The sequence below is a fragment of the Taudactylus pleione genome, unplaced genomic scaffold (assembly GCF_031769625.1).
Source record: "Taudactylus pleione unplaced genomic scaffold, aTauple2 ptg000423l, whole genome shotgun sequence".
Lineage (NCBI taxonomy): Eukaryota > Metazoa > Chordata > Amphibia > Anura > Myobatrachidae > Taudactylus > Taudactylus pleione.
This window is the reverse complement of record NW_028284825.1, coordinates 2281916-2294443: the sequence shown is the minus strand read 5'-3', so window position 1 is coordinate 2294443 and position 12528 is coordinate 2281916. Positions and strand designations below refer to the sequence as shown.

The window sequence follows — 12528 nt, the reverse complement described above, 5'->3', positions numbered from 1 at the left end:
GGCAGGGCAGGGGACGTGGCCAGCAAGAGGGCGTGGCCGGGCGGGTGACTGACATTTGTGGGCGTGGCAGGGCGCAGGGTCATGCGGGCACGTCATTTTGGCCCCGCCCCCGCTACACAATGCAGATAATACATGTATTGAGAAGCAGGGGATGGGGCCAAACTGACGCGATTCAGCGTGAATCGCGTCACTGGCCCCCCGCTGCGGGGGTCTAACAGTTAATCGTGGGGGAGGTCGGGGGGATCGGCGGCCGCCGGGAGGCTTGCCCTGCCCTTCCCCCATCGCCTAACCCTAACCTCTCTCATAGTCTAACCCTAGCCTCTCCCTAGTGCCTAACCCTGCTGTTCCGCAGCCTAACCTTAATGTCGACATTCTGGCAATGTCAACATTTCACATTTCGACATTGTGGTGTCAACATTATTAATAGAAATGTGCGCTGACCCCTGTGTTTTGGTTTGGATCTGGATTCAACTTCGCGTTTTGGTTTTGCAAAACCACCCTCAAGTGTTTTGGTTTTGAATAAAAGTTTTTTAAAACAGCTAAAATCATGTAATTTTTGCAATTCAAAACCCAAAATTTGGATTTAAAATCCGTATTCCCAACTGCTGGAAGATCAGAACCGCAACTTGTATTTATCTGGATCTCCAGAGGAAATTATAACTGCGACTTGGATCTGTCCGTATTCACAAATTTGGGTGGATTCGGATTTCTGGAGGACCGAGCCGCACATCTCTAATTGTTAATGTCGACCTAGTAACGACTACATCCCTCCAAATTCCTATTTCCCTAAAGGCTGTAAGCAGAGCCCTCTCACCTCTTTGTCTGTTATTACCTAGTGTCATTTTATTACTGCTTTGATCCCAATTGTAACGGAATATGCTGGTGTTATAAGTTAACATACTTGCCTACCTTTGAAAAAGAATTTCAGGGAGATTGTGAAAGTAACTTATGAGCGTGGCGGTAAAGTGGGCGTGTACATCTGAGAGGCGTGTCATAAACCTGTCTTACATCCAAATGTAAATGAGCCCCAAAGCAGTTATGTTGATCTACGTGTTGATGAAACGATACTTTTCAGAAAATGCATGTAGCCATAGGGATCATTGTACCTTATAACCAATGCAGGGAAATTATACTAATTATCCCATTTGAATTTATATTAGGGATGGCCATCGACCATCGATGATTCATAATCATCGATGGTTTATGGCTGATGTCGAATGCTTTTGACATTGATGGGGGAGAACCAGATAGTTCTCCCCCATCGATGTCTAAGCATAACCAATTTTTTTTTACAAGGTATCTGGATCCGGACCATAGCTCCGCCCTCTGCACCCAAGAAGCCCAGCCGCCAGATTCTGATTGGCCCACAGGTCAGTCAATCACAAAACAGGGATGACCATCGGTTGGTGACACCATCGATGGTCATCCATTAAATAGTTTGTAGCCATCGACGGCTACTTGCTTTTTTGTCATCGATGGTAACACCACCGATGGCCATCCCTAATTTATATAGCTCTGTTATTTATATATATATACACAACAGCTTTATAATGAGGGTGAGGTGCAATGAGGGAGATTGTTAGACTCTGCAGGGAGTTAGGGAGATTGCTACTATATCAGGGAGTCTCCCTGACAATCAGGGAGAGTTGGCAAGTATGTATTATACAAATACGGTTGTTATGGGCAACGCCTCTGATTGTCCTCATTAAAGGTTTGATAAAACTCCCCCTATGTATTATATAACTCTATGCCAGATTTAGGTGACAGGAGGCTCTCCAGCTGTTGCTGTTACATGCCCCAGCACGCCTCGCCAGCCAAAGCTAATTATGTACACAAATTAGCATTCTCACAACCAAAACATTTTGCAGCAAGGTAAACTGCACACTATTTACAGGCACTGAAGCCCAAAGTATTTTGGTAATGTGGCTGCATTGATTTCTTACAGAGGCATCTGAATGCAATTAAATGAACATGAAGAATACCTTTGCATCTAAGTTCTGGATTTGGATCCAGAGGGTTACCAAAGTGCCCTTCCTTGCATTGGTCACAGTAAGATCCAGCTGTATTATGGACACATTTCAGACACTCTCCTGTCACTCTATCGCAGTTCCCCTCTACTCTTGGATCAATATTGTTGTTGCATGGACAAGGCCTGCAGTGACGACGATGTCCGTGTTCTCCCTCTGGATCTCCGAAATATCCATCTGCGCATATCTCGCAACGAGTACCTAATGTGAAATGTGACATTAAATTGGTTATGAACCTTCAGACAACTTTAGGTTATAAGTTTGCATAGGTCATCCGGTAACTTTGCTATATTTTCTTTGGTGCACTGCATAGTGGCACAGTGGTTAGCAATGCACAGCTGCTCTCTGCCAACAATTCTAATCAATGCAGAGACCAGATGCCTGTTGTATAATTCACTTATTTGCCACTAAGGGGCGCTACAATACAACTGTTGTATTGTAAAACAGATGATGATGATCTTAACGTGTTAGTCCAGACTCTTTTCCAATTTCTCCAAATAAAACATGGCTACTTATTTGTAAGCTTCCAAACATGATTTTGTTCTTGACATGTATTTAAAATGAGACTAAGTAACATCCCAGCATTCTCCAAGATGAATCCCTCTATGCATTGCTTGAGTAATATTTGTGGCCTGTCATATAGATGATGTAGAGAGAGAGAATAAATCACACAGAGGCGCCCAGTGTTCCTGTACTCACCACTCAGCCCTGCAGGGCAATGGTCACACACCGGCTCCTGGGTCTCTGGAGACAATGAGCATCCTGTGCCAGGGCTACACGGACATGGAAGGCAATTCTGGGGGTCCCGGGGGTCATTATACTGTCCATGAGAACAGTCAGCACAGTCATTGCTCTGATTCTCATCGCCAGAGTAACAGTCACCTATTAACAGTTTCCAATGTGCAAGACAAAGAAATCAGTGACCCATAATGTGATTAAAGGCCTTGCCAATCAGGAACTCATTAAGATGCTTACCACTTTCTGGGTCGCACAGTCCCCCACCCTGGCAGCTGCAGGCGACACAGGAGCTGAAAGACCCAAGCGCAGGAGACTCCCTGCGGTATCCGGGGGCACACTGCTCGCAGTGATGTCCTTTGTAGCCAACAGGGCAATCACATTTCTCCACCCAGGAGGCTGCATCCCCAGGAATGGGACGAGCTGTGACAAGGGAAACACTTTGCAGGTATCCAGTGCCTGACAAGCATAATACAGAAGATGAACAAATTAAAATGTAGTCCATGAAATTCAGCCTTTTACGGTAATGTTTCATAATATCCATGATATAAACATTACATACCGAATATAATATTTACAATCCAGCTAATGTGAAATCCAGCAATCCAGCTTTGTTGAGGTGCTGGTTTGCAGATAACATTTGTGATTTTTGGCCAGTGGATGGCTAATAAGACAGGAGTTTATTGCCCCCTGGGCAACCAGCCTTAGAGATGGGTCAGCCTACTGTCAGTCTGCAGTCAGTGCACAGTAAGGGGAACCAGCCATGTGGCCCATCTTCCAAGTGTGCGGTCAAATCTGAGAAATCGGACCCTCTGGCATTCGGGCAAAAAGGCTGTATATTATTGGGTACCAATGGTGCACGTGTACAATGAGAACAGAAACCAATGAGGTCACCATCCACATTTGATATCTATCAGATGTTGTTGGTGGTGGTGGTGGTGTATGTAAAGCTGTCTAAATGGTCACCAAAATGAAGTGTGTATAGGCACCTACACTGTACATAGCCCTTACAATGAAGAAATCCCTTCATGTACCGCTTGATAAGTAAGTTGATGCCAAAAGCCACTATGATACAGACAACAACTGGCCACACGAGTGGAATTTCATTAGCTCATGTTTATTAGTTACAACAAAATGCTCCCGATTGTGTTGTTTTTCATGCAAGTAGACAATTATGACGTTACCATAATACACAGGGTTAGACAACCTGTGGCACTCTTCAGCTGCTGTGAAACTACACATCCCAGCATGCTCTGTCACAGTTTTCCTATTAGGGTATGCTAAACCTGTGACAGGGCATGCTGGGTTATGTAGTTCCACAGCTACTGGAGTGCAACAGGTTGCCTACCCCTGATAATACACAATGTGATTGCGGCCATTAGACACTCTGTGCTACTGCTGAACAGTCCACTCTATCCAAATTCAGATAACGTATATGCCACATTAGTGCATCATTAGTTGCTAGTGCTACACTACATTTCTTCCCATAACTGCCTGTGATAATAAACACGAGTGGTGCAGTTGGCCTCTTACTTATCTTGGCACCAACATTTTCCAGTCGAGGATTTACCGACATACAACATCAGGTTTTACAAGTTGTTCTCAGCTCAGTGCTAGCAAGTACTATCATGTATGCAATATGTATAATCCAGGAAATGTTCTGCAGACTGTGTAATATTTCTGGCTTACTGCTGAGCAAGATAAGAATCTTTACTTAACTGGAGGAAGTGCACAGGGCTGAAGTATGAATGAATTAACCAGACAATCATTAGAGACAATACACTACCAACTACCCGTAAGGCCCAATTACTGAACACACCAACTTATAGTGCTAACAACTGCCACTCTTTTCATACTAACTGTGCACTAACAGCATGTGAGACTCTGGGCCTGATTCAGAGCCGCTCGCTAGATGCGTTCGCACGCAGCCAAGGTATGCAAATCCCGAGATCACATGGCAAGACATTAGCTATGTCTTGGCGTGTGATCGCGGTGTGTATCTAGACGCCCACCAGCCTGTCTTAAGACGCCCACCTTCCAACGTCATGTCCAGGATGTGTATGCAACAATCGGTAACATCAAGTAACATCAAATTCATACGCAGCACTTGTGGCTGACCATACCCTACCGCAAGCACTGCGAGTGCTGCAGTGTGTAATTCAGTCATGTGATGTGTATTATGACGTTGCGTCTCAATTATGCACGTCTCTGAAACGGCGTTAAGACACTCAGACACGCCTGCGTTCACACCACCACTCCCCCATTTCCATCAACCATTCCCTGTCACCACCCACAAACGGCTCGTCCTATCACTCAATCTAGCGAGGTGTCTATGCGCTGTGAGCAAACGCTTCCTGATGGCATGGACTAGTTTGCGCACGCGCACTGCGTCTTATGCGTATGTGCTCATGGCTACGTGCGAACGCAGCCTAGCGAATGGGTCTGAATAAGCTCCTCTGTTCCCTAACAAAGTGGGACAGGTCCCCTAGGGAACTGAGAGTTCTGGATTATTGATCTAACTTCATGGTGGATTTGTTGCGTTGTGTACTTCAGCATACTATTTACAGGACTCAGTAGTTATTTAAGTGGTTCCTATCTTATCAATCTTTATGAATAAGCTGATACCAACAAGTCTACAAGTTTACATGTCTATTGCTGCTGACGTGTGTGCTAACTTGTTATTTTGTTGATTTTATTGGTATAATATCTATTAATATTAGTTTTTTTTATGATATAAGCTTCATTGGTTTTTGCAGTTATCTGTGTTGTTGTGGGCCAGCAAATATTCCCTTAGTAATAATAACCTGCTTCTGGTACGTGTGATTCTAATAATTAAGGATTTATATATGTTTTGGGATCATTGGTGTTTATGTAACCTCTGCTGTATTGCTGTCTCTCTTGGAAAAGGTCTCATGGAGACTGAAACGTTGAGACGCTGTCTATTGGATATATGAGGAATAAATATTCTTTTCTACTTTGAATATAAACCTTGGTGAGGGCCCCTCTGTATTTGTATTTATGCCTGGATCGTTACTTGGATCACAGTGGGAGTCAACCCAGTTGCTGTCCTGGAATGTTATAGATGTGCGTTCTGACTTGTTTTTATCATGTATGTATGTATGGAATATATATGTCCAGTAAAAGAGATCAGACTTATCAAAAGACGATGTTAGAAAAACACGATTCTTTTTAATGTTTTAAAAGACAGGACATCTTCATCACCACCCAGTGAAGGATAAGTTTAACTCCTGGCACATGTTGATATAATGCCAGTCAGATAACACTGCAGACAAGGAGCATCCTCCAACAATGAAACATGGTATCAATAGCACAAATTAGCACACCAGCTAATGTATGAGCAGAAAATCCATCATACTGATTGCATCAATCTTATTATACTCATGTAGTCTGTCACTTCGGTCCCCTTAATCTTGGGCCGTTAAAGACCAGCAGCATAACCACTCCACCTGTCTCATCTAATGTAAACCAAAAGAATCACTCACCTCCCGACATTAAAATGCATGCTCCACGTGGCAATCATAAAACACTTGGGTGGCATTTCAGAGTGACCGCTGCGTGCGTTCGAGCCGGACTGCGCCGGAGTTCCCAACACAGTCACAGCGGTGAATACACATGAATCATTGAACACCCTGTGCATGCATATTCACTATTCACTCAATAGCGCCACTCAACTAGTAGAAATCCACTTAAATATAAGCATCAACACAATCCGATGGCCATCCATTACAGAACACATCCATTATGTCCACGAGGTGAGTGACTCTAACAAGATGTCATACATAACAAATACATAAACCTTAAACCAAAAAAAACCCCATAAAAGAATAATTCATATATGAAAAAATCAACATGAAAAATCAACATAACAAAACAAACTGAACCTAAAAAAATGCAAAAGTGAATGAACCATTAATGAAGGACTAATATCTATTACTCATAGAAAACAACTAAAATTAATGTTCTCGTTTAACCCTCTCAGAGCAATCATGTCCAATTTAAATATCCAATGTGCTTCCCTTTGTAGCAACATTTTATTTCTGTCACCACCCCTATCAGGCTTGGGGACATGATCAATAAGAATGGACTTCAATGTAGCCCCCTAATGTCTACATTGAAAAAAATGTTGTTCCACAGGTTTTGTCGCTCTACCCATCATTCAGAGCCTCCCTAAAGGGGCTCCTGTGGTTCGCCAGCCATTCACGGAAACTTTTGGACGTCTTTCCATTGTAATAGAGTCCGCATGGACACATGAGCACATAAATAACAATGAAGACATGCATGTGAGCCAATGCTTTCTGCCAATCTTCACTCCTGTATGGAGATCGGCAAATTCTTTGATATATATATATATATATATATATATATATATGCATACATAAATATATACACACACACACACACACACACATGGCACAGCAGCTGGAATGCAGCTGGCACACGATCCACTACTACTGGTTCCAGTTTCTCACCATCTGGGACTTTGCTGTCACTCTAATGTCTGTACTAAGCAGAGCATTGTAAGTTATACTTTCTTGCTGTTTGATGAGAATAGTAAAGCCATCACATTTGATTATATCATCTCAACAGGGCAAATACTGGAACAAGAACTGGTGCATGCATGGATCAGATGTAAATCAGGCTGAGAGGTACATTTGACAAGTCACTGAAGGTTGATGATACGGTTACATAAAAATAAGCAGAATATACCTTCATCAGAAGGAGCGGTTAAGCTGCTGTTAGTGTTACTTACTGTATTCGCCATAGGTGCCACGAATGCGTAGGGACGTCATATTACTTAAAAGACGCCTAAAATCAAAGTGACTGATACGTGGAGTCCAACGGCTGAGAGAGAGCTCGTCTAGTCTGCCAGAAGGATAAATTGAGAGTTTTATTAGTATAGAGAAATAAAAGTGAAAAAAAGGCAAGCACCATCATTGTAGAGCAGGGGTGGGGAACCTTTTTTCTGCTGAGGGCCATTTTGATATATATAACATTATTCGCGGGCCACGACCCCTCTGTGTGATGTCACACAGGGACGGGGCCACAATCGCCGATTATTACAGCAATGCCCGGAGCATCCTGAGGATGCTCTGGGGAGCTGTAAGGACAGCGGTGTGACTGTCTGAAGCATCTTAAGGATGCTCCAGGTGGCACTGTTGCATAGAGTCTGGCTGCAGGGTGCCATTCTAGACACCCTGCTATCCAAATGAGGCTAGCGGTATAAAGCTCTGCGGGCCAGACCAAATGATTCCGGTGGCCTTATACGCCCTCTGGGCCTGAGGTTCCCCATTCCTGATGTAGAGATTTCAGTATGGAAACAGTGAGGGTAATCAAGATGATAAGAAACTTATTTTTATTAAATTGTAAAAACATATTCTAATAAAAAATTTAAGGGTTCCAAATGTTTTGACATTTTATTTAACAATGCAATTAATAAAAAATAAAACACAAAAAGCATACTGTACAGAATACAAATGTATATAACATAATAAAGGCAGAAGAAATTACAGGATGCAAAAGTGACTCTTGTGCTGCCAATGTGCTCATATAAATGACCATACGGCACATGTCACCGTGTCTGAGGCACTAAAACTGCATAAGAGTGTAAATGTCAGATATACTGTAATAATGATAAGGTGCTTTAATGGTGCAGTCTCCTCACCTGAATGTGTATGTTTGGGGCAATCTGCAGGGCAGTGCTGTTTTGGAAGAGGTTATTGGAGCTGTGATTCTCATGCCACCCCCTTCTAGCACCAAATCTTCAGCACCGGCCCGGTGGCGCCCACGATCCACGCGGAAACTAATGGTCAGCACTTGGCCATAACTCCGTGACTGATCCCCTAGGAATGCTCCTGTATAGACAGTAAAGAGAAGGGTTAGAAAGATAGCGGCTGGTCTCAGTTCATACTTAGGTATAGCAGGCACTTGCTTAGAGGCACCTGTAGAACAAGTCCCCTAAGCCAGAGGTTCCCAAACTCTGCCATTACAGTCCAGGTTTTCCAGGATATCCATGCTTGAGTCCAGATGGTTAAATCAAATTGACGTACTTATTAAGTCACCTGTGCTCAAGCATGGATATCCTTAAAACATGGAATGTAATGTCGGAATTTGGGAACCTCTGCCATAAGCTATGCCAGTTATTATTCATTAATATCATTAATTAACTAGTTATGTGATTGTTGCTTATGAATCCACCTACATAATATATAATTACAATGCCAGAAGCTAAACAAATATACTTTCCTTCTAATGCTAATGATAACAACTACTGCCGGCATATTCGGGAAAGTCAGTAACACTAAAAACTAAGCCCTGATTGTCCACTTTTAGACACGTGTCTATAACCATTAATATAATTGTAGGTTCATATATAATTATCACTGTAGTAATGTAAATACTTTGCAGGCTTGCAGCACTAACACTTTAGAACAGAGGTTGCCAGGTCCTTAAGGCTCCCCAACAGTTCAGGTTTTAGAGATATCCATAGTTGAGCAGAGGTGGTTAAAACAAATTCACTGAGGTACTAATTAAGTCAGCTGTACTCAACCATGGATATCTCTAAAACCTGAACTGTTGGGGAGCCTTGAGGGCTGCAATTGGGAATCTCTGACTTAAGGCGCCCATACATCAGAGTGGGGTTTACGCGATCCTGCGACGCGATCAGAAATGCCGATCTGCCGGGTGGAAACGCCGGCCACCATCGATGGTCAGCGATCCGTTGCAGGATCGCTGAAATTTTCAATGTTAAATGTCCCCGATTAGACAATCACGATAATTTTTTGATCGCGATCGTCAAATTGGGAAAATCCTACATGTTGGATTTCTGCGATGCCGGGTTGTAGCATCGCGGGTCGCGGCAATCCATCGCAGATGGATGGGACCCATTAGACAATCAGAAGCAGCTGCCAATCATTATCATCAGGTTTAATTTTGCACAAGTGATCCGCCTCCAAAAGCGTCTGTCATGTAGTCAGCATGGGACACACTGTGTGTGAACACACCCAACGCCGAACATTTAACAAGTGCAATATCAGGAACAAGTAGTAATCCCAATTAAACAGTACATACACTTCAGCAAAACACTTTTAGTCAAACTACAGACATCACAGATGAACTATGGAAAGCCTATTAGTATAAATTCCTTTCAGAAAGCCAGTTCTCCATTTGTTTTTTGGAATAGTTCACATACTAGTCTTTTTCCCAAAGCCTTGATAACAATTTGTAATACAAAGTGTTACTTAGATTCACTAAACTATCGCCTGCAAATGAATATCATAAAAAGGGGGAGATTTATCAAACGTTAGAGAGAGATAAAGCACCAACCAATCAAATTCTAACGGTCATGTTACAAGCTGTGTGTGAGAAACAGAAGCTGATTGGTTGGTACTTTATCTCTTTCCACTTGCTCTCTCTCCAAGGTTTGATAAATCTCCCCCGCAACATATAAAAATGAACCATATGTTCTGTAGTTATGTGCATATATTTACTAGCATACTGTAAGAAGTACAATATAACTCATTTGTTTCACAATGAAAATTACATTTACCATTGCTGTTATATATTGTACTTAGTATTCTGCCTTTTAAGTTAAATTGTAACATCTTCTGAACAATTTTGCAGTGTAGTAAAATTATATATAATAAAATATATAATAGTACATAGCAATATACTTTACCTGGGGCACTGAAATAGAAGGGTTCAGGCTGGCGCGATGCTAGATACACCTCTTTTTGGTGGCGTGACACGCGGATAGGGACAGATGCTGGTGACCCATCTATTAGGACAGCCGTCCAACCTTCTACATCTACAGGAAATAGAGAAGATGGAATATATCAGACAGAGAAGAAACGATTCAATATTCAAAGCAGTAAATATGGATAGGAAGCATAAACTAATGCAGGGAACACATACTGCAGTGTCTATGGCCCAGAAATGATATTGGTGCCTCATAACAATCTGATAGAAATTGATCAAATTATTATCGAGTGCGTTAAAATATGTGGTCACAAAATGGCCACTGATCACCCCTACTGACCTATGTATGTGGCTATCTTGTGACTGCCTTAGCCGGCCATAGTCATACCGTAAGCAAATAGGCTAAGGGGGAAAACGTTTAGATTCCAGCCAAGTCAGCCACACATGTGTGTATCCAGGCTAAGACAGACCCTCCAACATGACCCCTTCCACTAGGTACAAAATGCTCTGCTCCAGGACTTCCCACCTAACTTATCATAGCCGTCACCTGTGTTGGACTAATTAATTGATGAGAAGGGTGTATTATTAACAAAGGTGACTGAAATCATAAATTATGTGGGAAATCCAGGAGAAGAGCATTTTGTACTTGGTGGAAATGTCATGGAGGGTTTGCTAACAGCATATTTGTAATAATATAATCCTACAGAGACTGGATGCAGACCAGAGCCGTAACTAGACTTTTTGGTGCCCTGTGCCAGGAAGAGCATTGGCGCCCCCCTCATTTTTCAAAGGGACATAATGCACTAAAAAAAGGGGAATGGACTCATGGGAAGGGCCAGGGAAGAGATAGGAGAGGCCAGGAGATGCTGGGGATGAAATAAGAGGAAGCTACATGTGAGAATGATAATAAACAGAAATTTGACAGGCCCAAACAGCGTCCCCCTCTCCTGTGGTGCCCTGTGCGATGGCACCGGCCGCACTACCCTAGCTACGGCCCTGATGCAGACAGATAAACAGGTTAATCTACCAAGCATATTATATGAAATTGTGTGATCTTAGATTTAATTAAAAAAAAAAAAAAAAAGATACAGTAAAGCAAACAGAAGCCATTAAGAAGCCAACACTAGAGCAATGTAGCCAATCAGAAGCCAATGCTAAGGCAGTGCAGCCAATGGGAAACAATCAATAAACCAACACCAAGGTAATGCAGCCAATAAGAAATCAGCACTAAGCCATTACAGTCAATAAGAAACCAACACTAGGGTAGTGAAGACAATAAGAAGCCAACACTAGGGCAGTGCAGCCAATAAAAAAACCAACATTAGGCCAGTGTAGCCAATAAGAAACCAAAACTAGACCAGTGCAGTCAATAGCTAACTAACACTAGGCCAGTACAGCCAATAAACCAACACTAGGGCTGTACAACCAATAAACTAAAGCTGGGTACACACGTAAAGATTTTCTGTCCAGCCATCCAACTATTTGATTGGTTGGAATGAAAATCTGGTAACATATGGGAGTAACTGATGATCAGCAATTTGCTCCTAAATGCCAGAAAACAAATGAAAATGGTCGTTCAGACAAGTTTGTTAAATGTTTGATCTAAACAATTTGTTCAAACAACAGTTTTTTGTCCATTTTCCGGGGTTTGGGAGCAAATTGCTGATTGTCATTTGCTATCATACCTTACCAGATTTTCATTCCAACCAATCAACTAGTTGGATGGTTGGACAGAAAATCTTTACGTGTATATGCAGCTTAAGACTATGGCAGTGCAGCTAATAGGATATCAACAATGAGTACAGATATAAGGAAGCACACACTGACATAGGTTTCTAAGAGGAAGCTCACATTATGAGAGTGCTGCATTTATTTTACTCACCTCTCTCAAAGGAAGATGTGATCATACTTTTACTGTAATCACCGGAGCTGCTGCAACTTGCTGAGTGACCGTAGCAAAAACACTGCAAGCAGCCTTCTGAGCGCCCGGCCTCCAGGTTATAGAATCCAGACTTACACCTGTAAGAGACGCAGTGACACTGACTTACGT

At 42.4% G+C, this 12528-nt stretch overlaps 1 protein-coding gene across 2 annotated transcripts in view; it reads right to left on the bottom strand.

Annotated features, from left to right (window-relative positions):
- LAMC2 (laminin subunit gamma 2) overlaps nucleotides 1-12528 on the bottom strand; it is a 46998-nt gene that overhangs the window by 22167 nt on the left and 12303 nt on the right. For both annotated transcript variants that reach the window (XM_088447208.1, XM_088447207.1), the window contains exons 5-11: nucleotides 12361-12497; nucleotides 10459-10587; nucleotides 8446-8635; nucleotides 7534-7646; nucleotides 3003-3221; nucleotides 2727-2909; nucleotides 1983-2228 (exon numbers count right to left, since the gene is read on the bottom strand). In XM_088447208.1, the coding sequence (XP_088303334.1) occupies nucleotides 1983-2228; nucleotides 2727-2909; nucleotides 3003-3221; nucleotides 7534-7646; nucleotides 8446-8635; nucleotides 10459-10587; nucleotides 12361-12497 (1217 nt within the window). The remainder of the gene's footprint in view (nucleotides 1-1982; nucleotides 2229-2726; nucleotides 2910-3002; nucleotides 3222-7533; nucleotides 7647-8445; nucleotides 8636-10458; nucleotides 10588-12360; nucleotides 12498-12528) is intronic.